The sequence below is a fragment of the Caretta caretta genome, chromosome 15 (genome assembly GCF_965140235.1).
Source record: "Caretta caretta isolate rCarCar2 chromosome 15, rCarCar1.hap1, whole genome shotgun sequence".
NCBI lineage: Eukaryota > Metazoa > Chordata > Testudines > Cheloniidae > Caretta > Caretta caretta.
In genome coordinates, this window is record NC_134220.1 from 30,446,445 (window position 1) to 30,469,284 (window position 22,840).

At 47.1% G+C, this 22,840-nt stretch overlaps 1 protein-coding gene across 1 annotated transcript; it reads right to left on the reverse strand.

The window, feature by feature from the left end:
- Nucleotides 1–337: 337 nt before the first annotated feature.
- Nucleotides 338–21,182, reverse strand: LOC125623113 (sodium-dependent serotonin transporter-like). Its single transcript, XM_048821948.2, has 13 exons — nt 20,901–21,182; nt 16,103–16,237; nt 15,269–15,488; nt 14,559–14,697; nt 12,660–12,794; nt 10,017–10,120; nt 8,388–8,515; nt 7,475–7,587; nt 6,485–6,616; nt 5,443–5,542; nt 5,004–5,104; nt 2,512–2,679; nt 338–1,630 (listed from the first exon to the last, which is right to left on the reverse strand). Exons 1-13 carry the CDS (start codon nt 21,118–21,120, stop codon nt 1,550–1,552), a joined length of 1,776 nt encoding a protein of 591 aa, XP_048677905.1. The 5' UTR covers nt 21,121–21,182; the 3' UTR covers nt 338–1,549.
- Between the last annotated feature and the right edge of the window lie 1,658 nt (nt 21,183–22,840).

Genomic DNA, 22,840 nt, shown 5'->3' on the forward strand with positions numbered 1-22,840 from the left:
GACCCAGGTGCACCTCCCATGGAAGTCTGTCTGCCACATTCAGGGGATGCTGTTTCGGGGCTAGCAAATGCATGTCAGTTGCAAGGGAGGGTCACTTGTGCTGATTTGGCATGCACCGTTTTGGGCCAGATTGTGATCTTAGTTATCCTGCTGTAAAACTAGAGCAGTTTGAGTGAAGTCAGTGGAATTACTCTGGATGTACAAAGGGTAACTGCAATCACCATGAAGCCCTCACTTTGTCTTATGCTTTCCTCTGAGTTGTTTCTCCTGTTATACACCACACTCCTGGGCCCCTTCAGCATGTCAGCTTCTCTAGTTTTGCACACCTACCTACACTTTGATGCAAGTTACATTCCTCTATGCCTTACCATTATTTTCTGGCCAATTTATATCTAATACAGAACTTACCACATTGTTTGCCAGTTAAATTTGGCTCAGAATATTGCAAAAAAAAAAAAAAAAAAAAAGACTATGTACACACATCTATTTACTCCCCCCACCTGGCTGTTCTTTCCCCTACATGTGTGTGAAGAACAGATTCCTCCTCCGCAGTCCACTGTCTGCACCTGTCTGATCTAGCAGCCAGGTCATGGCGCAATGTTAATGAAGTACCATCCAAACCCCACTGCAGGAGGGAGGAGGAAGGGCTGTTGACGAGGATGGGCAAACCCTTTCTCTAAACAAGATCTCCTTGATAACAAGAAACCCAGCTGGGAAAATCTTGAAGAGTGATGGGAGGGAAGTGGATTTAGGTTTAAATACAACACAAGATAGAGTTCCATCCTGTGGTTCTCCCCATGGCTACAGGGATGTTTGGGCATGGCAATCCAAGCAGCTCCACTTTGTGGAATGCTCAAATGAGCTGTAACAGAGAAAAGGAGGCTGCAGACCAGGTACCGGGAATTGTGCTTCCAAAGGCAGGAGTTCTGTTGGGTCTGTTGTGCCCTCGGCTCAAGCTGAACCATGTCTACAAAGGCGTAACTAACATTTAAGCAGATGGTGCAGGTATGGAAGAAGAAGCCACTTTGGGGCCTAACAATGGTACAGTCACAGGGGAGTTGGGGGCACAACCCACTTCATAAATGTGGTTGCCAGACTAGCATGGGGGGCGGGGGTGACTAGACGACCTCTTGAGGTCCCGTCCTGGCCTACCTCTCTGTGATTCTATAACAAACAGGCTTCCGCTCAGACTAAAATTTTATTTATACTTCAGACACATTTAAGGGCCAATCCAGCTCTTGTTGCAGAAAGACTTACTGCCTTCAATGAAGATTGGATCGAGCCCATTATTAAGACATGGACAGTACAGGCTTTTACTAGTTTGTGTACAGCTGCTATGGAAGGAGGACATGGCTCACAGAGAGTGGATTAGGTGTGTTCTCCACACCTTGTGGCGAGCTTTGGCCAGTGAGTACAACTCTTAAGGAGAGAAGCAGGGGAGCAATTTAAACAGTGATGACAGCTTTTCTCTTCCCTGTCCCTTAGTTGGTTTGGTAAGTAACAGTAAAGGCAAACAGCAGTCTATTGTCCCTTTGTGTGCACCGTAGGACTATGGCACTGATGACATACATACTGAATCCGCGTGCTGGTCTCGTATGGCTTTCTCTGGTCGAATGCACACTGCTAGACGCTAGAGGATACAAGTAAAGAAAAGGCCGGGGGTTAGCTACGGCTCTCGTGGCTAATGCAACTGGTGCCATGTTGGGACAAAAGCTGGGCCATTTCTCTGCCTCTCTCACGTGCCATTGAAATGCCAGAAGCCTGGACACATCCTTGTGATTCTCACATAGTTGATGGCACCATGTTGTCTGGTGCAGTTTAAGCCCATCACAAATGATGGTACGACCGCTCAGCGGGTGCACTGTGCTCTAAGGTTAATGCTGACAGGTTTCTCTTCGGGCAGGACGGCCCCTAATGTAATTGTGCGTGGGGTGTGGGAGCCCTGTGGATGGGAGATGGGGTCTTTCCCTCAGCTGAGGAGGAATGAGGGACTTTGGAACCTACTGAGCTGCTCTCAGATTGGTCACTACAGTGTGACGTGGGTTTGAAGCCTTTGAGAGGAACTGCTTGTCCTCATGGTTTTAGAAAGATTCAGGCTAATTCAATATAAACCCAGTGGGCCAAGTTCACTCATTGGGGTACAACAGGGAGGAGTTCTGACCATTGTAGACCAGGGATAACCATTAGAGCCATATTCCAGATGGGGCCCCATGGTCCCCTAGCCAGGCCTCGAGAAAGGCTTTAAAATGACTGTTGCTGGTCTAGGCCAGGCAGGCCAACAGTGCTAGCCTGGGCAAGTTTAAAACTAGTTTAATCTGTCATGATTTAATTGCCATGTGAACAAGGTCACTAGGGGATGAGCAGAACTTCTCTACAGAGCTTTCAGACCCTGCCGGCCTGTTGAAGACTTGACCCCTTTCAAGTCTTTCAAGCTGTGTTGCATCAAACTCTGGCTCCTACAATATCTGACCCACACAGGATTGTGACGCATGACACTTAGCTCTTCCTGACCTGTTTAAGGGATCCAGGAGTCCAGACCAGCTTGTACACCATGTAGAAAGGGATACAGATGAAGGACGATGCTCCTATGAGGTACCCCACTGAGATACTCCAGTCGGGGTAGTGATAGTCAAACAGCATGAGCGGTGGCTGGTCCAGGAGAGAGCTGACTATTATAAACTGTTAACATATAACACAACCAACGTCAGGCGAGCACATTCATGGAACAGCGCAACAAGTCACATGCTCCACAACCACCCCTCGGCCAGTTTCAGTGAATTCACACCGGGGATAAATCTGACCTGGTGTCTCTTGTGAAGAGGGAACTGGTTAATTAGGGACATGTCAGAAGAGGACAAGTCTCCTCTGAGCAGCTAACTTGGCCTCTCTTACATGTGTCATGTGCCACTGCTCTGCATCACACGATCTGACAAATTGTCTGAGCAATGAAGGCTAAAGAGGCCAGTGGTTAGGCAGAGACTCCTTTCAGGCCAGCTGGGATGCCCCCACGCCTCCACCAGCAAGTCATGGGCCCTTCTGCAGTGCAAGGTACTGTGCCAGCTCCCCCCAGCACATGGGGGTACATTCATCCCTGGTGTAACCTCATTGAATTCCCGGGGGATCAGTTCTGGGGGATTATTTAGCCCTCAGCTTTGTGAGTTTAACGTCTTCGTTTAGGTACATTTGCAAGTGAGTTTAGCGCGAGGGAAGGGTCCTGCGCTCTCAGTCCTGGAGACAGACTCACTGTCTTTCTCCCCAGAATTGCTCCAGCCCAGGCAGCAGCAGTGCTAGCTTCTTCATTCTGCCCCACCCATGTGTTTCACCCCTGGTCTAAGAAGAGTTCAGTCTCCAGAGTCAATTCAGCCAGTGGCCTCTCTGCCTGCGCTGCCAGTAAAGGGGCCAGTTGGTGCCAGCTCTGAGGCTGGTTTTGTGATGTGTCCACCAGGAACTTGACTGAGGCCAGACTTATCCCATTCAGGCTGCCCCTGGGAGGGTCCCTATCCGTCCCCCATGCCACTCCCCCAGGAATGTCAATAGAGGGCTGGCATTTTGTACACAAGCTTCATGCAGCCTGGTGGGAGCTCAGCAGCTACAACTCAGGTGCTCTGTGGACTGTCAGTGTCTCCTACTAAAGGGGAATGGCCTGGGATTGAGTTTAGAAATGGTAGTTCGTTAGTGTTTGCTGCTGGAGGAGAAGCTGTGGTTTCAGTGTGATACTTTGCTACTTATAATGTGAACAGATATTGCTGTATTGATGGAACCATCAGAACATTCACTGCAATCTCTCTCTCTCTCTCTCTCACACACACACACATGCCTTAGAAGTCTAGGAGTTTGTTTAAAACTTCTAAGGGCAAAAAAGGAAAATAAAATACAGAATGGAGGGGCAGTAGCGTTTGGGAGAATTTAGAAAGCTAGTGTGGCGATATATCACAATGTGTGGCGATATATCACAAAGCCATTTAAAACAGCATCACTAGGTTTTTTCCTCTTGGAATTATTTGTTCATGATTATACTAGCATCACCTTGAACTCACTCTCCAATTAAATCAAATCAGCGTACAACATCTCACCAATCCCACTGTAAATATGAATGGATTGTGCAGCCTAACTTCATGCTCTTATTTCTCAGTGATTTGTATTCTAATCTTTAACGGCTAGTCTGGATTTTAAACTGACATTTCCCAGAATTATATTCCTAACACTGATCCAGTTTGTTTGTGGGGTTTTCATCAGATGAAGAAAACAGCACTCCAGTCACATGTCTGATTGGTATAACTCAATAATTTTCCTTCTGCCTTGATGACAACCTAGAATCTCAAAGTGCTGAAAACATTAATTAATCCTCACAATCCCTCTCCCTGTGCAAAGTAGGTAATATGAATATCCTCCTCGTTTTACAGATGGGGCATTCTTTGAAGTCCAGTGAAAGGTTAGCACTTCAAAGGTGATGGATCCAGTACAAAGATGGAGTTGCATTTAAAATAGCAAACTTGGCAGATTAAGCCACAGTACATTTCAGTCTATAGTGTCAATAGCTTTATTTTATAAGGGGGAAATGATAGGGCCAAATTCATTGCTGGTGTAAGCAGGCATGATTGTGTTGACTTTAACTGAATTGCAGCTGCCAGCTGTGAGCTTGGCCCATGGTACATAGATTCTTATGAGCCTGAGCATATATTATATGGCCGTTTCTTTGACAAATACACAGTCTCAGTGAGTAGAGACAGCATGTCATGCTCCCTTTTGAACTTAAGAGTTTCCTATTGATTTCTTGCTACCACAGACAAAGGGGAGACTTTCCATAAGCAGCCCTTCTCCCTGACACATCCAAGTGGTTTTCTCTGTCACCATGAACTGGACAGGAAACTGCATGGGCATCTATGGGTGACAGGCTGTCAGGCTGCATGCCAGAGTTCCAGCAAGCCGGAGAGGGACTTGCGTGGTAGAAGGTTAAAGGAAAGTTGGAAACTTAATTTTTTGCTTGGGACAAATATACTCACCGCTAAAAAGGCAGGGCTGATGGCAACCCAGCAGACCTTCCAGAATATCCCTGGGGTGAAGCCCAGCATGGCTTTGACATCGTTACAGAACCTCTGAATTCCTATATGGGGAAGCAGGGGGCAGGAAAATCACAGACATGGCGTCACTGTCACGGCAGGGAGAAATCAGGCAGCACATGCAGAGCAGAGGACGTATTTAGAAAGAGTTTCATGAAAGTGCTGGGAACTGCTGCATGTGTAGGTGGCCGTCGTTGGCCCCAGCCATTGGACAATTCATGCTCCTATAAACATTTATACACAGGGAGTCCATTGAAGTCAGTGGAACTTACTCATGTGCATGGAGTAAAGCAAGTGCGTAAGTCTTTGCAGGATCATGACCATAGGTTATTCTGGTGCATAATATAAGCCTAGTGCTGGAGTGGGATTTTTTTCTCCTTACCGTAAAACCATGACACAGCTATTGCTTCCAGTAACACCACCGCCAGAATTGAGCAACCGGCACCAAATTCCTCCAGCAGTTTGACAACATATGCTCCACCCTGGAATAACAAACACAAGCAGGCTGTAATTTTAGCGGCTCTTACACGGGAAGTGCAATGCTGAATTTTAGCCACTTCTATTGCACTAGTTTTCTCAAGCTTTCCAGTCACACTGGCGCTAACAAGCCCCATGTGCTGCTTGGGCGTGAAGGGGTTAAGAAGAAAATGAAGGAGACTTTTTTCTCTCCCTCAAGGTATTGGTTCAGGTGCCCGTCATGGGGCTGATTGATTGAGGGAGTCAGTATAAAGGGAGACTGCTGGGACACGTTAAGAGGAGCTAGATGTAAAAACAGGGAGAGAAGAGTTCTATGTTAACCCTCCACCCCACATGGAACAGGAACATACCAACAAAGCAGCATGGGGTCTGAAAAGGAAAACAAGGACACTTCAAACTACTAGAGTGTTTTGAATGTGTCAGCAAAATAGCCGATAACGGAGAGCCAGCTGATGAAGCTTATTTGGACTTTCTGAAAGCCTTTGACTAAGTCCCACACTCAAGGAAACTAATTAGTTTTGGGCTGAGGGGTACAGCTTTGTTATGAACTGGCTAAGAGACATGAGAAAAACCAATAGCAATAAATGACCCATCGTGGTTCCCTCAGGTTTGGGCTAGGACTGTTGTTTAGTATATTTATTAATGATCTGGGACATGGCATAGACAGCAAGGTAGCAAAATTTGCAAGTGACCAAAATTAGCCAAGCTAGTTGAGGGTGGAGAAAGTTGTGAAGAACTCTAGAGAGACCTTCCCAAGCCAGGTGAATGCGTGGTGCAGTGGAAATTCAATGTTGACAAATGCAAAGTCATTCTGATTGGAAAAGATCATCTGAACTGGGCTCTATGTTAGCTGTAGCCAGTTTTCCTGGCTGAACTTTTTGCAAAGCCTGTGATGTTGGGCCTGCAGAGGAAGGAGGTAGTATCTAATGTGGCTCAGGCTTACTCACGTGTGTAAGGGTGGTGAGAGAGCCCAGAAAGCATATGGTGATGAGGCTAAGTACGAACAGCTCCCTTTGCTTTGCTAGGATGTGAGGGTATTCGTCCATTACCGCCGTGATCACAGCTTCCAGGCCTCCAAACTGCAAAAGCAGCCAGATGAGACATTGGGGTGAGCCAGAAAAATGAAACACAGGGTGAAATTTTGCTCTTGGTGCAATCCCACTAATGTGTGTGTTGGTTCATTAGCTTCATTGGTCTTTTCTGTGATTTACACCCATGTAACAGAGAGCAAAATTTACCCCCTCCCCAGGGTTTGATTTACAATTTCCTGCACAGATGTTATCAACTGTGGGGAACATGGTTTACCATGGTTCACCCTGGTTTATTTTCACATTTTAAAAAAAATCATGAAATCTTATAATAAAATGTTCAAATGAAATGAAATTTATAGAACACAAAAACCTTTTTTTTTTTTTTGGTGAAAACTTTTACACTTTTGTTTTTTCCCATTTTCCAACCAGCTTTACCAAAGCTCAAGTTCTTCTGGCATCTCAGGGGCTTGTAAGGAACATTGATAGGCCAAGTAACACCAAATAGAAATAGGGCCTGATCCTGAGACATGCTGAGCACCCATTGCTCCCACAGCCTACAGGGAGTATTGCTCAAGACCCAGTCCTAGTTCTTTTGAAGCCAGTATTCCACTCACATGGACTTTGGGGGAAGCAGGATCAGGCCCTTACTGAACAGAGAGGAATCAAAGACATGTTGAGTTCTTCCACACCTGGGTCATACTTAGAGAGGTACAGATGGCGTATTCTTTGTTACCTTTCCTGCCCCCTCCCACCTGTGCACCCCGCCCCCCATTTTGAATGATATATAGCAGTGACCAAAAGTCCCACCCCAAAATAACCCTTTTGGGAGCGAGGGGCCTGGAATGTACAATCATGCCTTTCTTGGATCATTTTGCTCTCGCCCCATAGGGAAATCAAAGTACCTACCGTGCTGTCCAACCCCAGCGTGATCATCATGAGGAAGAATATGATGGCAAAGAAGGTAGAGCCCACCATATTTGCGATGGCCTCAGGGTAGGTGATAAAAAGGAGACTTGGACCTAGAAGGGAACATCAGGTTATGTCCTTCCATCCGGTTGCTATGAAAATAGTCTGTGATATGAAAGTCCCAGGGCATCTACTTTCTGCTCATGATGGCAAAAGCTGGAAGAAGTAAGGTGATTTTCTTCCCATGCCGGAAAAACATTTAGATGGAGATTTTCAAACGCGTGAGTGGCAGATAAATGTCTGTGAAAATCTTGCCCTTACTCATCCCTGCCAGGCATTACCAGTCCCTTCCTGGGTTGCTGGGGATTCCATCCCCTCCTGTGGCAGGTTATTCCATTTCCCAATTGACCTCGCTCTTGCTTAGTCTAATCATTTCAGCTTTGGCCATTGCTGTGTCTGTAGTCACCAATAGTGGGCACTGCACACAGTAGTCCCTAACTTCACCCCACATTTGTTAGCTTGCAGAGGACCATATTCTGCTCTCACTTGCAGCCGTGTGACTCCAGCACTTTGACATTTCTAGGAAAGCTCCAACCTAAGTCATAGTCTGGAATCTAAACGTTCATGCAGTGATCACTGTACGGACACACAGTATTTAAGCCCTGTGAGGTTGGTCAGAACGGTCTTTCCTTATGATACATGGGGACATTTGAGGCACAGAAAGGGGAAGTGACTTGCCCAGGGTCAAACAGCAAAGCAAGGGACATAACTCAGATCTTGATACTCAGTATGCTGGTTTCACCCCCAGTCCCTAATGCATGGTTCCAGAGAGGCAGCTTGCTGATATCCAGAGCTGGCCAGAGCTAAGGGGAAGGGTGCTATTCCAAGGCTAACAGGTGTAAGGGAGGCAAACCTTTATCTTTTGCTACATCTTCCACCTCCATATCTCTCATTTCAGCCATGTAGCCCAGCACTGTGAAAATGACAAACCCTGACAGGAAGCTGGTCAGACAGTTCACTGCGCTGGTGACAATGGCGTCTCTGGAAGGCAGAACAGGAGTGGGTGACTTGAAGGGCAAGGTATTTCAAAAACTGGTTTTGCATTTGTATTTCTAGCCCCAGTACCTAGAGGCCCAAAACCTTCCCCTTATCCCCCTCCCCAAAGAAACCATAAAGTGTAAGAGCTGTAACAGTGGGGTTCAGTTCGCTCACATCATGAGGCACAAGAGGGATTCATTCCCATGTGGCTGAGTGGCCAGGACTGCTGCTGCTTCCAGCTCTGGAGGCAGGATTCGTGTTTGGAAAGGACAACTCTGCTTGCTTAGGAATGAACAAAGAGCCGGGCAGAATCTCCTTAAGAGTCCAAGCACCACGGGGTAGGGCACCCACCGGCGTAAGTGCTGGGATTTGCATTGCACCTGGGAAGTCCAATCTCTGGGACACTGACAACCAGCCAGGAGCCAGAGGGCTGCCCAGCCTGCTCCGTGCAGAACAGAGAAGGCTTTACACTGTCAGAGTTGGGATTAGCGCTCCAGAGTGCCTGGCCGCTCCTCTCTCAGTGAGGATCCCAAAGATTGCACATCTGGAAGTTTGGATCCTGCAGTGACAATTGGTTCAAGGCAGCCCTCGGTCCAGGTGACAGCATGGTCTCCCCCGGTGCTGGGATGAGAGCACTGAATAATTTGGGGCGGCTGGCCCTGCCTCTTGGGGGTGTGACCGATATGTGCAGAAACAGCAGGCAGGGATAGCTCAGTGGTTTGAGCATTGGCCTGCTAAACCCAGGGTTGTGAATTCAGTCCTTGAGGGGGCCATTTAGGGATTTGGGGCAAAAATTGGGGATTGGTCCTGCTTTGAGCAGGGGGTTGGACTAGATGACCTCCTGAGGTCCCTTCCAACCCTGAGATTCTACGAAACTGGTTCTTTCTGAAGGGCAGAGACAGTTCTAAGACCCACCCAGCTGAGCAATCCCATGAAAGCCCCCAGTGCCCTCTGGGAATGCACTGAAAGGTGCCTAGCTGCTTAGAAGCAGCATTCCCAGGCAGCAGAGAAGTGGCTGCCGATACCCTCCCTCACCAGTGCATGTGAGCAAGAGGGTAGCTGGAGGCCCTTGGCAGAGGCTTGGGCTCGCTGTCCTGCCGTGATGTGGCTCGGGGTGCGCTGCCTGACCACACAGGAATTGCACTTTCAGGAGTATTTTTGCTCAGGCAGAGGCCCAGCCGCCCTTCTGCAGGTGCAGTTTGTGCCTTCAGAACTTGCACCTGCACCTTTGTACCTGGCAGAGATGAACTGGGGACCCCGTTCTAAGAACTTGCTCCTCTGGTTCTTCCATTTGCACTGGGGGGAATGAGGAGCCAAAGGACTAGGATTCTCACCTGCAGGCAAGAAGGGGGGACAAGCGGCAGGCCCACCGGAGGGAGCCTGCCCTGCGCTAGCCCGTGCAGAGATGTGGCTGAGTTTTCTGCGTGTTCTGCTGCACATGGGAGGCTCAGCTCACATCCCTGCTTCTGGCTATTCTGCCAGGGTGGAGTCTGCGGTTTCTTACCGGTAACAGTTGTTGTTGAAATGGTTGTAACTGGCAAGCGCGAGAAGAACACCAAATCCTGGGCCCAAGGAGAAAAAGATCTGGGCAGCAGCGTCAACCCAAACCTGGCCAAAGAAGCAGAGACACTGGTTAGACGCAGGAGACCAGGTGGATCCCAGGGGCTGTGACCCGGCCAGGAAGCCCATCTCCCAAACACACACTGGCCGCCTCCCACTCTCAGGGAGACAGTGGCAGGGGGTGTGAATCTGGGCACCACAAATAGGTCAGCTTCCTTTGCGTTCTCTCTGACTCCCAGGCAGTGTGTAATGGAGTGCACCTCTTACCATCTGTTTCTGAAATTTGCCTTTTGCCTCATTTTGAAAGCGCAGAAAAAATTCCAGGTTGGCCAGGGTGCCTGAGGCACCATGCCTCATGTGTATGTCTGCTCTTTTCAGGACCCATCTGCGCTGGGCAATTGCATCACTCTGGAGCATGACCAAGAGGAGTGGTGATAACTAACATGGTATTAGACTCAACTGAGTATAGACAGGGTATCATGTCAGCAGGTCATGGTTAGCCCCAGGGATCCACTAGCTGCTCCAACGCTGAATGCTCCATGCTAGATTCTTGTTTACACTGTAGCCCCTCTGCACCATTCTCACAATGACGACAGGTGTTACGTGTGTAAATGTAATAGTTCCCATGCAGCTCAGGGACCGGCTTTAACACAATGTGAGGTCCCAGTGCAGATGAGCCCTTGGGCTGTGTGTCACATTGGTGACCCCTATTTAAATATATTTTCCTGAATACTGTTTTTGGATGTGGTTCCCTTGCTTACCCTTGCTCTCCAATTCCTCCTGGAAGGACACCCCAGACATAGGGAGGAGTTGGGGAGACAGCTCTTCTAGGATGAAGGGAAGCAGGTGTCCTTCCAAGGGTAATTTAGCAGCAGAGAACTTGAGCAATGACACCTAATTCAGCTGCAATCTAAGCAGAGAAATCAGGATGAGAGAAGGGATGAGGATGTGAAACTGCAGTACTCCTGAACCCTCTCCTGGCATCCAGCTACACAGGGGCTTGGCTCACAGTTCCTGGAAGAAGTGGTGGCTGCAGCATGATTGGCTGTGTATCTGTTTTGAAAGGTTTTAATTGGAAAGTATATCACTGATTACCTTTAATGAAAATTCTCAAGTGCAGCTCTGCACTAATTACAGACAGGAAGTCTGTTGTCAGGCCAGCTTTACAAAGATAGGGCGAAAACACAACATAAATAACACTCAACGGCAAATGAGATGGGTGATTCAATTAAAGATTTACATTTCCAAGAGCTTGTCCAGTGCGCCTCTATTTTCTGAAGGAATAATGACCCCATTACTCTCTGGGTCTCAGATCTGTGCTGGGAGTCTCTGCCAAATGAATCCGCAAGCACTAGCTGCTGGGGGGGTTGGGGTGGCATTTAAAGGCAGTTGAGGTGGATACAGCAGATGTACCATCATGTGGGAGGATGGGAGATCCAGGAGGTGCAATTAATGTCACATTAAGCACATTTAATGCTGCTGCTCGCATCATCTCCCTCTGATTGGTTGCTCTGATCACATCAGCCCCTCCCTCTGAGTCCCCCCTTCTCTACCACATTGCTTACAAGTCTTTGTCCTTGCCTTTAGACTGGGACTGTTCAGCCTACGAAAGAGACGACTAAGGGAGGATATGTTTGAGGTCTATAAAATCATGACTGGTGTGGGGAAAGTGACTAGGGATGTGTTATTTACCCCTGCACATAACACAAGAAGCAGGGGGGTCACCTAATGAAATTAGTAGGCAGCAGGTTTAAAACAAACAAAAGGAAGTACTTCTTGACACAACGCACAGTCAACCTGTGAAACTCCTTGCCAGGGGATGTTGTGAAGGTCAGGAGTAGAACTGGGTTCAAAAAAGAACTAGATAGGTTCACGGAGGATAGATCCCTCAATGGCTATTAACCAAGATGGTCAGGGATGCAACCCCATGCCTTGGGTGTCCCTAAATCTCTGACTGCCAGAAGCTGGGACTGGATGACAGGGGAGTAACTGCCCTGTTCTGAAGCACCTGGAACCAGCCACTGTCGGAAGACAGGATACTGAACTAGATGGGTCATTGGTCTGACCCTGTGTGGCCGTTCTTGTGTTCTTTAAGGCCCCGCCTGACGTAGCCCCAGCCTGTAGCTCCAGCAGTGAAGGGCAGTATGGTTAGGGCTATGTTACCATTATGTCGCACTCAGAGCAGCAGGAGGCGACATGGCAGAAGAAGGCCCATGTCCAGTCAACACAACAACCTCCAGCCCGGCTGGTGCTGGCAGAGATCCTACACATCTGATTGTCCCTCATGTAGCCAAGACTGTTGAGTTTGGGCTGGCATGTGTGGAGCTTACCCTATGTCTGTCCATGCTATACCTGTCCTGGGATAGACAAGCAGAGGCCTGATGTCTCCAGGGCTGTCAAGCCAGCTCTGACATCACAGAAATGGTTTTAAATATAAAAATGAAACAGAGCACTGAACCTGTCTTAGCATCTTCCAGGCTCTTGGGTGGCTCCTGTGCACATCACTAAATACAACAAACCCCCAGCAGCAAGGAGTGCTCCTGAGCAGGTCAGAGCCTGTGAAGAGGCTCTGCTGGGTGTAACTTACAGCAGTGCTCATGAGCTTCTCCCAGTCGGGTCTGAGATAGAAGACGATCCCTCTCCAAGCCCCTGGCAGAGTAGCTCCCCGAACCAGCAGTATGAGGAGGACGATGTAAGGCAGCGTAGCTGTCACCCACACCACCTGAAAGGAGAGACCAGACAAGGGTTTCAGTGAGCAGGAGAGACAGACGCCGGCAGCTCTTCTAGGTCACATCCAGCAAAGAATATTAATGCAGATATTCGCAGGGTTGTCACCAATGCTCTGTGTCAAATGGCCTCCCGTCTTTGTGTCTGAGCTGGTGAGAGACGAACGGAATTCAGTTTTGGTGGCCACTGTTTGGAATGATCGCTCAGCTGGGGGAGGTCAGAAAATGACTCTCCAAACCCCAGTGACGTTAGAGTCTGCGCCTGGCTTGCTGATCAGTGGTGCAGTGAGCTTAGAATGGGTTCGCTCATTGCCTTTGGCAAACGTAGGAAGTAATTTCACACCTCCCAGGTGATGCTGCACTGCTGAGAAAGGATGATAGATACAGCTTGTGGGGGACTTAGTAACAACTTTGGCAGGGAAATAGCTAGATGGACCTCATGTAGTCTTTGCAAGACTTAGATCTTACAACTAGGCATTCCCATGCCTGACCTGGGAGTAGGTGGGGGAAGTGTGTGCTCAGGGGCTCGGCATGTACTGATCATTCAGATATAACAGTCGGAACAGAGGTTACCCTAATTGATCCTAACAACAACATTCTATGCTATGTGCTTATTCTGGAGGCCTGATTTGTGCTGAGCCCCCACTGACTCCAAGTGGGCACCGCACGAGCGGGCCACCACGTTTCCGACAAATCTTGTGTCAGTGAAAAATGCAGATTCGGCAACATCAAAATGTTTGGGGAATCTATGTCGGTTTGGCTGACTTGTTTCAGTTAAAAACCAGACACAGCTTCTGAACAAGTCAAAATGTTTCAATTTTTCAATTCAAAATGACTTTTTGTTTTGAAAGTTCCTTCAACTTTGTTTTTGTTTTTGTTTTTAAATTAAAACAAACCCTTAAATGCTTGAAATCAAAGCAAAACAATTCATTCAACCCCACATAATTTTTTTCAACTTTTTGAGTCACTGAAAAGTTTAAAAAAATTTGTTTTGGGGTTGGAGTGATTTTTTTTTTTTTACTTGCCATTGAATCAAAAAATCAGTTATCTGCACAACTCTACCCAGCACTGCTGGAAATCAGGCCAGGAGGTGTGTTTTTTGCTTCCGCTTCCCATTTATTCTTCTGCAGACTGTAGTACAGCGTACAGACAGAACCCCACAATTATGGCTGGCAAGCAAGGAGTGCCCAGTTTCAAGGGCACCTTAAATTGTTGAAAGGGACTGTATTTAGCACTGAACTGGAGTGAGTACCATCGTTGCAAGCTTTGGGGCAGTGAGAACATGAGGCAGACAGACTGTAGGAGAAAACCACCTGCATTTCTTATAGACTGTCTCATGGCGGCAGAGCAGATATGAGTTACAATATATTGGATGAATTTTGCCTTTTTTCTTTTATTTGCAGATTGCCAGGGATCAGATGCCAGAGTTCTCATGTGTGTTTATTATTGAAATGACTCCCATATTTCATGGGTGAGCAATCCTTGGGTGGCAGACCTTTGGCAATATGCAATCCCTGCTCTGTCAAGGAGTCCCATCCATTACAGCAGATCACAAGCGCAGTGAATGCGCTGTACCAAGCTCCTCTGCTGAGGTGCTTGCTTGTGAGATGCCAAGTGCTAGGGGTGTGCATCTATCCAGCAGGCCCTGAGGGTTAATGCACCAGGCTCTGCGTTAGCCGTATGATGCCTCTGCACTGAAATATGATGTTATTACTCATTCGGACGCTGCCAGGAAGATCCAGTGTGGGAGCCCTCCTTACCTTCCCTGAGGTTTTCACTCCTTTCCACAGGCTGAAGTAAACAATCGTGAAGATGAGAAAAAGGCAAAGGATAAGCTGCCAGCGGATCCCGCCAACGTCATACAGGCCACTGGATTTCTGAATCTCAAGGACCTTTCTCCTGTGGCAAAAAACCCCGGCGACTTAGTCACTAATACAAGAAAGAGAAGGAAATGCTGAGCCATTGTCCACTGGTAGGCTGATGTAATGGTCAGATCTGACACTCTGCCCCTGGCATGCACAGTCCAGAATGCCCTTCGCCAGAAGGAACATTGTCAAGCTGTGACAGACCTGTAGGAACCACGGTCGAGAGGGCAAGGCCGAAACCTAAGTGCTGGGACTCCTACATGCTGCTCTTCACCCAGTCCCTGGCTCACTGTGTATACCGGCCTAGGGGTTGGCAAATCACGTAACCACTCTATGCCTCAGTTTCCCGGCATGTGAAATGAGGGTAATACTACTTACTCACCACATGGAGCAGCAGGAACCATGTTTGTAAATCTTGCTGAGAGTCCCAAATGAAAATATAAAGCAGTGTTATTATGTGTGTGCCTAAAACGGAAATGCCAAGGATCATTCCCTCTGCTACTCTGCACAGTAGGCCCTCATGCTGAGGCGCTGTGGTGACTGGATGCCAATGAGCAAGAGATTCCCTCCTCGCCCAGTCACGTAATCCACTTACATGCACTTACGTATAAAACTCTTCTGCTGGTGACTTAGAGAAGGTGGTCCAAGTCACGTTGCTCTTTCCAAAGTAGTTGGTGCAGTTGGGGGTGTTCCAGGGATTGTCACAGCTTGTCCAGGGCAGGGTACCAGTGAAGGAGGAGTAGAAATAATACAAGGCCCAGGCGATGATGGTGTTGTAGTAGAAGGAGACATATAGGGCGATGATGCAAATAGCAAAGCCAATGCCTGTGTGCAGAGAAGGGCGAGGTCTTCAGAGGAGCACATCATGGGGTCCCTGGGAACCAGGCAGTCCATGCATATTGGTTCTCTTCCACATCAGCCATGGCATCCCTGCATAACTCCATGGGACTGAGTGAGAGCTGTACACAGAGCACGGATTCCAGGGATTGGAGCTTTATTCCCATGCACTGCTAGTAGTTAGTTGTGTCAAGCCAGTTAATGAAGTTACATCTGGGATGAATTTGCCCTATTGTGACAGCTACTTATTTCTGTGGTTTTCCGTATTTTGGACACTGCTGCTTTTCGAGGAGCAGGGGAACAGGTTGGGGGAAGGGAAATGAGAAGGGGAAGGAATCCCGGGAGTGGGGTCAGGGATCTGGGGAGCTTGGACAGCCATGTGCTGCAAGGCTCTGTGTGCCGGGAAGGAGGGGCAGTTGAGACATGGAAGAGGTGTTATCTGTGAGCTATAATATTACTGCAGATGCATCTCACAAGGGGTGACAATGTACCTACCTTCAGCAGGACTCCTATTTACCTTAATTTCTCTGGCAAAGCAGAGGACACAGCCCGTTAATGCTAAGTGAATGTTGAGTTTCCAGGGTGGGGGCAGGGTGTCTCACCTTTAAAGATGGGACAGATGCGTTTCCAGATGGAGATAGCTCCTGTCCTATGAAACTGTCCCAGGGCCAGCTCCATGTAGAAGAGAGGTACTCCTCCAAAGATGGCCATCAGAGTGTAAGGAATGAGAAAGGCCCCTGCAGAGAGAGAGGCAAAACCACCACAGAACATCATGGCATCCACAGCAGCAAAGGCAGACTCACAAGCCAGCCAGGCAGGTTGGGGATATCTATTTGAAAGAGCATGTCCCGGCTCCAGGACTGAGTCACCGATCCTGCCCCTCTCTGAGCCCAGGGCAGGCACCTGACCTCAAATCCTGCCCTACTAAAGTCCGTGGGAGTTTTCCCATTGACTTCAACAGAGCCAGGATTGCACCCCGAAGTTACAGCTGTGACTTTCCTGCTACCTCATTGACAGAGGGCTGGTTGCACAAGGGCTCTGCACCCCTCATGGCAGCACTGGAAAAGACCTCTTCCTACACAGCCCACATCGACATCCGAACCCTGACAACAAGGGACCCATTTAGGTAGCAGACCTGCCTGCAAACAGGTAGGTATGTACCAATCCCCCAGCTTCCTGGGGAGTTGATGCTGGTGGAGTTACACAAAAGGTGAATTTGGCCCATCTTCCATGCAATATGTGGGAATGTAGATGAGAGATCATTTACTGAGTGGGCTCAGTGTCTGTGGGACGTACTGCAAATTCTCAACAACACTATCAGGGTACATGCATGCTTGTAACGGAGCCAATGAATCAATGTTTTCTCCCTATGAGCTGTGGTAACACACTGGCTTTTATGAGTGGTTGGATGTTCTGAAGTTTGTATGCGATTGTATCATTACTTGTACGTAAAGGGGCCCAATTTTAGCCAGGAACAGACGGATTGGCTGTAACACTGGGCAATGCAGACGATCGGAAGGGAGAGAATGAGATATTAAGCACCTTTCAGGTTTTAAAGGCTCTACAGACAAAATCCCAATGAATATGTATCGTCACTCAATGAACTCAATAATTAATGCTGTAATTTGCATTATTCATAACAATGCTGTAATTACCAGGGTTAGACTTGTGCCCACTGGATTCTTTCTAACTGGAACTGCTCTCTCTATTCATCAGAATACCCTACTGGGATTAGTTAACTTACCCCCCACGGCTCCTCTCTCTGAAAGTCCTATATCCGAGGAAATGGCTGTTTTATACTACCCAGTGCACATGTGGGGTTTTCCTTTAGATGAATGGTCACTGGCAAGGGGTCATGTAGGGAGATGTGGGTATCACATGAGTTCCTGTGAATGTGAACAAGGGACATTTAACTCCTTCTGCTCAGGAAGGTACATGACAAGGTGGGGGTGAACCTGCAAAGATGTAGGGTTCCTGCTTGGATCAGCATCCAGAAATCTGGATACTTCTCGAAACTATCTAAGCCCCCTGCAACTGCAGACTCAGGCTGGGAATCCAAGAGCGAGGACTCATTAAACACATTTTCCAATATGCCAGTGTCGCACTGACCCCAGAAAGCTGGAAGACAAGGGCGAAAATGCCTGCTCAGCAGCTGAAAGGCTGCAGTGGCATCAGATCCGTGCAAGTGGAGGCAGTGAAGGAAAGTGATCTGGATCCCAAGGGAATTCGTGGCTATTCATCCCCACCATTGCCCCACTCCCGGGCCACAGGATGGGCTTGAGCTACCACAGCAGCCAGCAACAGGGACGGTGTCTTGCTAGATGTCTGTACAGCCCCAAGCACAATGGGAACTGACCCTGAGCACAACTGTAATTTAAACCATAGCGGTGGTAACATGAGGTCATGTAACCAATGACGCTGGGTCTCAAGGGGGAGGAGAATGGAAGAATTGTACTGAACTCTTCATTTACAATCAGAACAGGCATAGCCACGTGGCAACCGGTGCAGATGGGATATAGAGCTTGGTTATTATTGGCTCAGCTGGGTCGTACCATTTAAGCACAGCCCAGAGTGAGGGGCAGGGCGGAGCTGCGCTGAGCAGGGGAAGCAATGGGAAGCATTGTACCTTGCAGATACAGAATGCCACCCAGAGCTCCCAGGTCTACAAAGGCTGAACCTGTGCAGGATGCAGCTTATTACTCCCCAGGAGGGTGCCCCAAGGGGAAGGGAAGCTCTGACTCCATCCCCTTTTGGAGCTCTGTGCACAGGAGCATGGGCTTATAGATTCCCTCATGGTGTCAAAAGACTGACTCCAAACCTCAGTGGTGTCAGGCAAGGGCAAGAGAGCGGGAAAGTGAAACGTTTGTAAAGGGGAAGGCTGCCAGCCCCTGCTCTGCACAGCACAAAGAAAACAACCAGCACCTGACAAAGTACACGGCAGCCCACACTTCTTTCAGCTCCACTGAGCAGTCTCATTCTTGGTAAGCTGGGGAAGGATGCTTCAAAACCACGCTCTCTCTTCTGACCGGGTCCTTTCAAGCATGAGCAAACTGCAACAACTGGGCAGGAATAAATGGCATCCCGCGCCCAAACACGAGCATCCGTTGCCACTGGCCACCTTTTGTAGAAGCCAGGTCAGTCTTTCCTAGCAGGATTTCTGACCACAGATTTCAAGCACTAATCACAAAAGCTGCACTTGCTGCCCCAGCGGTGTCAGAGTGTCCATTAGCCCGAAAGGGGATGATGCTGTTTAGTGGCTGGCTGTTTTCAGTCACTGTAACTCCACCCTTTACTGCTGTCAGTTGGAGAGGCACAAACAATCCTGTGTACAATGGTGTCCCTAGCCTCTGTTTGCCAGAAGCTGATGATGGGCGACAGGGAGTAGATCACTTGATTCCCTGTTCTGTTCATTCCCTCTGGGGCACCTGGCATTGGCCACTGTTGGAAGACAAGACACTGGGCTAGATGGACCTTTGGTCTGACCCAGTCTGGCCGTTCTTATGTTTTTATGTACAACTAGGACCCCAGAGCGCCTCTTAAAGGAGCTAGAAACTAGGCTGAACAGCCTGTTGCTTGAAATCTGTATTTGATATCTTGCCAGGAGCAATGACCCCCCCCACCCCCCGACAAGTACTGCTGCAGCAATTCGTGTGCGTCCTACTGGAGGTCAGCAGGAATAGTCGCATGAAATGCGAACAGAGGCATAAAAGGATTGAGACCTGGTTCACTACAGTCTCTCTAGCCTGCTCTGTATAGAATCTGATCATTTGCCAAGGGAGAGAACCAATGCTGGGCACCTCTCTCTGCAAGGAAGGCAAAGGCTGCAAACTCCTGACGGAAGCAAGGCTGTGCTAGCTGCCGTTGCTATTTGCTACTTTCAGGGAGCGTTTTAAATGTTAATAAAAAAAGAAACGTGTTCACAGTAGACAGAGTTTGAAAGTTTCCTCTTACTTTGTAGGTAACTTGCAGCCCACAACTGTAACAACTGACACCGCATTCAATTTTCTGGAGGGAGAGAAGCTCAGAAACTGGCTTTTATGAAAGCAGAGGGTTGGTCTTGGAAGGAGAGCTTAGGGAATGGCCTTTTCATGAGAGTGCAAATAGTTCTGTAAGTTCTATTGTGTGACAAAAGCAGAATGTCTGCGAGGAAGGAAAGCCAGTTAAAACACAATTACTTTTATTAATGTATATTAGGAGCATAAGTGACGAACCAATCAGATCTGATGTGTGCTCTCTCTCTCTCTCTCCCCCCTCTCTCTACTTCTCTCTTTGTGCCATTTCCTCTTTCTTTCCTTTATTAAAGACACCCTGTGATTGTTTTGACAGTTTTATTAAATGGCTTTACATTTATATTTACTTGGCACATTTAAGAAAAATATGCTCAGGCCAAATTGACCAGCAAGGAGCTAATGGCTGCCCTCAGTTTCACTGGGGTTAATCCAGAATAACTCCATGGATTTCAGTGTAGATATTTTGGATCTACATGGCTGAAATGGAGATCAGAATCCAGCCTGCAGTGTGTAGCCTGGCATTAATTATTTTCTTCTAATTTGCCGTGCATGAAGGTGTGATACCCAAATGGCCATGGCTTTTGGCAGTGGAATCCACTGTGTCTTCTGCAAACAACACAAAGTCTTCATTTCCACATTTTCACTTTCTTAAAAAGGATTTTTCTACTCTTGTTTATTTAAAACAGTTTGTTTGCTCATCAGTTGCTGGAAACCTGTTCTAAAATCAGGATTCTGGTTTGTCTTGAACTTTCAGGTAATTATTTCTATCAGAAAGAAATAATCGGAATGTTTAATTAATTGGTTGAACTGCTGAAATCTGTTTTATTTAGTTCTGAAGGCTAGTACCATGGACAGCTCCTTAAGGAGCTATTTGGCTTTATTTTTCAAGCCCATAACTGTGCTAGCCATACACCTGTAATCCTGCACAGTAATCTTAAAGCAAGGATGTTTTGGACATTTGAAGTTATGATCTTAAAATGTAAACCATCACAAGTGATCAGTTTCTCAAACTGGGAAGACTGCAAAGTTAACAACAACCACACAGGATTTGATCTTTTTGGTCCCATTTGTCATTTGCCGTTTTCTTTTTTAAAAACTTCTATATTAACCATAAAAATTGCACTTCCCCTCCCATATTCATAAATTCACACCTCTAATCTCATGAGGATCAGCATTGCTGGAAAGATATTTAAAATAAGAGCAGGTAAAACAGAAAAGAGAGACAAATCCCAGCAGAAGTTTTGTCATTCACTGAACTTTCTGGGTTCACAATAAATGCTGTAAGAACCAACTAAACAAGAAAGAAATAATACATTTTTAAAATTTGAAAAATAAAAAGTCACTTTCTTTTCTTTAGAAGAGGATTACAAAAATAAAGCTGTGTCCTTACCCCCTCCGTTCTGATAACAGATATAAGGGAACCTCCAGACGTTGCCCAAATCTACAGCAAATCCAATCACTGATAAAAGAAAATCCATTTTTTTGCTCCACTTGTCCCGGGAATCCATTTGGGTCATGAGCAACACAGGGTTGGCAGTGTGGCTGGGGTTTGTTTTTATATCCTGTCTGGGAAGGCTATCCGCTTGAATTGGAGAGTTTTGTTCTGACATTCTGCCTCTGATGCAAATCCTGCAGGATTCAAGCTGAAGAAGTTTGAGAAGGGAAGGATTTTTTATGGCTCATGACAGCTCCAAGGAGGGGAGTGTCACACTGACTGGGCTTCTCCACCTCCAGCCTGGAAATCCACACCAGGAGAGAGGAGCCATAAGAAAGACCCATCCTTTGATCAAAGGCAGGAGGGGGAGTAGAGAAAGCATTTCATTTAGAGCATATCACTGAAATGCTGGGACCAACCGTATAGTGCTGGTGTTTTAACAGGTTCTCTTTCTAGAGGTTTGATATCAGTACAGGCGTACACTGTGCTCTTGTGCAGGGTGAAGTTGTTGCAAGGCAGAGCGTGACATTTATCATTATCATTCCTACTACGTTAGGTTGATTTGGAACAATTCAGGTTAAGTGAAAACGTATTTTCATGTTGCTAGCCTGACCACTCCATCCTACGTTCAGTTGCTCTTGATTATATCATGGGCAGGGCTGGCGTGGCAGGTTCCATAAAGACCATGGATCGATGTATCTGTACATAGACCTAGCATTACTTCTCATCAGAAGCAGCAGTTCTGCTTTGCTCTCACACTGTCTGATAAACAGCTATGGGTTCATTCTTTGTAGATTTTTTTTAGAAAGCCACAGTCTCCTTAAATTACTAATAATGGACAAATTATAATGACTTCAAGGACTCTACAGTTCAGTCTTCCAGGGGAAATCTGTCCTAAGTTATGACTGACTTAAAACGTCATTTTACTAGGTAGGCTGCAAAAGATACAAATGAACTCACCCAAAACACACTGTTTACTCAGATTACAAAAAAACATGGTGCCATTATGAACCAGCAGGCGGGTATGTGTTTCCAGTTCTTACAGTGAACTTTCAGAATTCTCTCTTTGCATTATCCTTTAAGGGTCTGTCTAGGTTTACATTCTCCCTGTTTCTTTATGTAGCAAAGGGCTATGGGCTGCCCCCAATAAACCATCTGAAAGTGAAATAATTTTTTTGCAGAGCAAATGTTATTAGGAAAGGGATTGCACTATAATAAAAGGTCATTACACTCTTTGCAATTTGATTGGCATCTTGACAAATTTTATTACCAACATAATTTCTTTGGCTTGGTTCAGTGCCAGAAACACTGACATAGAGAAACAAATAACTCAGGGACTATTTTGCAGAGAGAGAAGTGGATTGGCGGGTAAAAATGTTATGAACTCTCCTAGCGCAATGCAAAGCCTGTCTCAAAATAGTAACCATGAAAGGAAAATAGGCCCTTTGGCACATTGATCATTTTTACCAGTTTACACTCTTGGGCCCAATCCTGTAGTTCTTACTCAAGCAAACCCACCACTTAAATCAATGGGAGTTTAGCTTGAGTAATGGCTGTGGTTTGACACCCCCCCCCCCTCCCGCCCCGGTTTTCTGCAGCACTATATGAGAACATAGGATTGACAAGTCTTATATTTCTTACATTAGCTGGTCTAGTTCCTTAAACTATCCCTGGGCAATGGAGCTATGCTGATTTGTACCACTTGAGGGCCTGGCCCAATATAATCTTTTGCTACAGCACAGAGGAGTGGTAGGTATATTTGTAGCTCCTCAATAACTTCGGCTGCATTGTCACCTGTATTTTGATTGCCTTTGTTCTTGTCTATCAGCTATATTTAACCATTGATATTCCAACCTCTTCTGTTCCAGCATCTCCCTCTCTCTCTTCAGTCAGAC

Coding starts and splice junctions, on each gene's coding strand:
- LOC125623113 (XM_048821948.2), bottom strand. CDS start 21,120: ATGTCAGAACAAAACTCTCCAATTCAAGCGGATAGCCTTCCCAGACAG. Junction 7,588..8,387: donor AGATGTAGCAAAAGATAAAG/GTTTGCCTCCCT, acceptor GTTCCCTTCTAG/GTCCAAGTCTCCTTTTTATC. Junction 5,543..6,484: donor CTCTCACCACCCTTACACAC/GTGAGTAAGCCT, acceptor TTGTTATTCCAG/GGTGGAGCATATGTTGTCAA.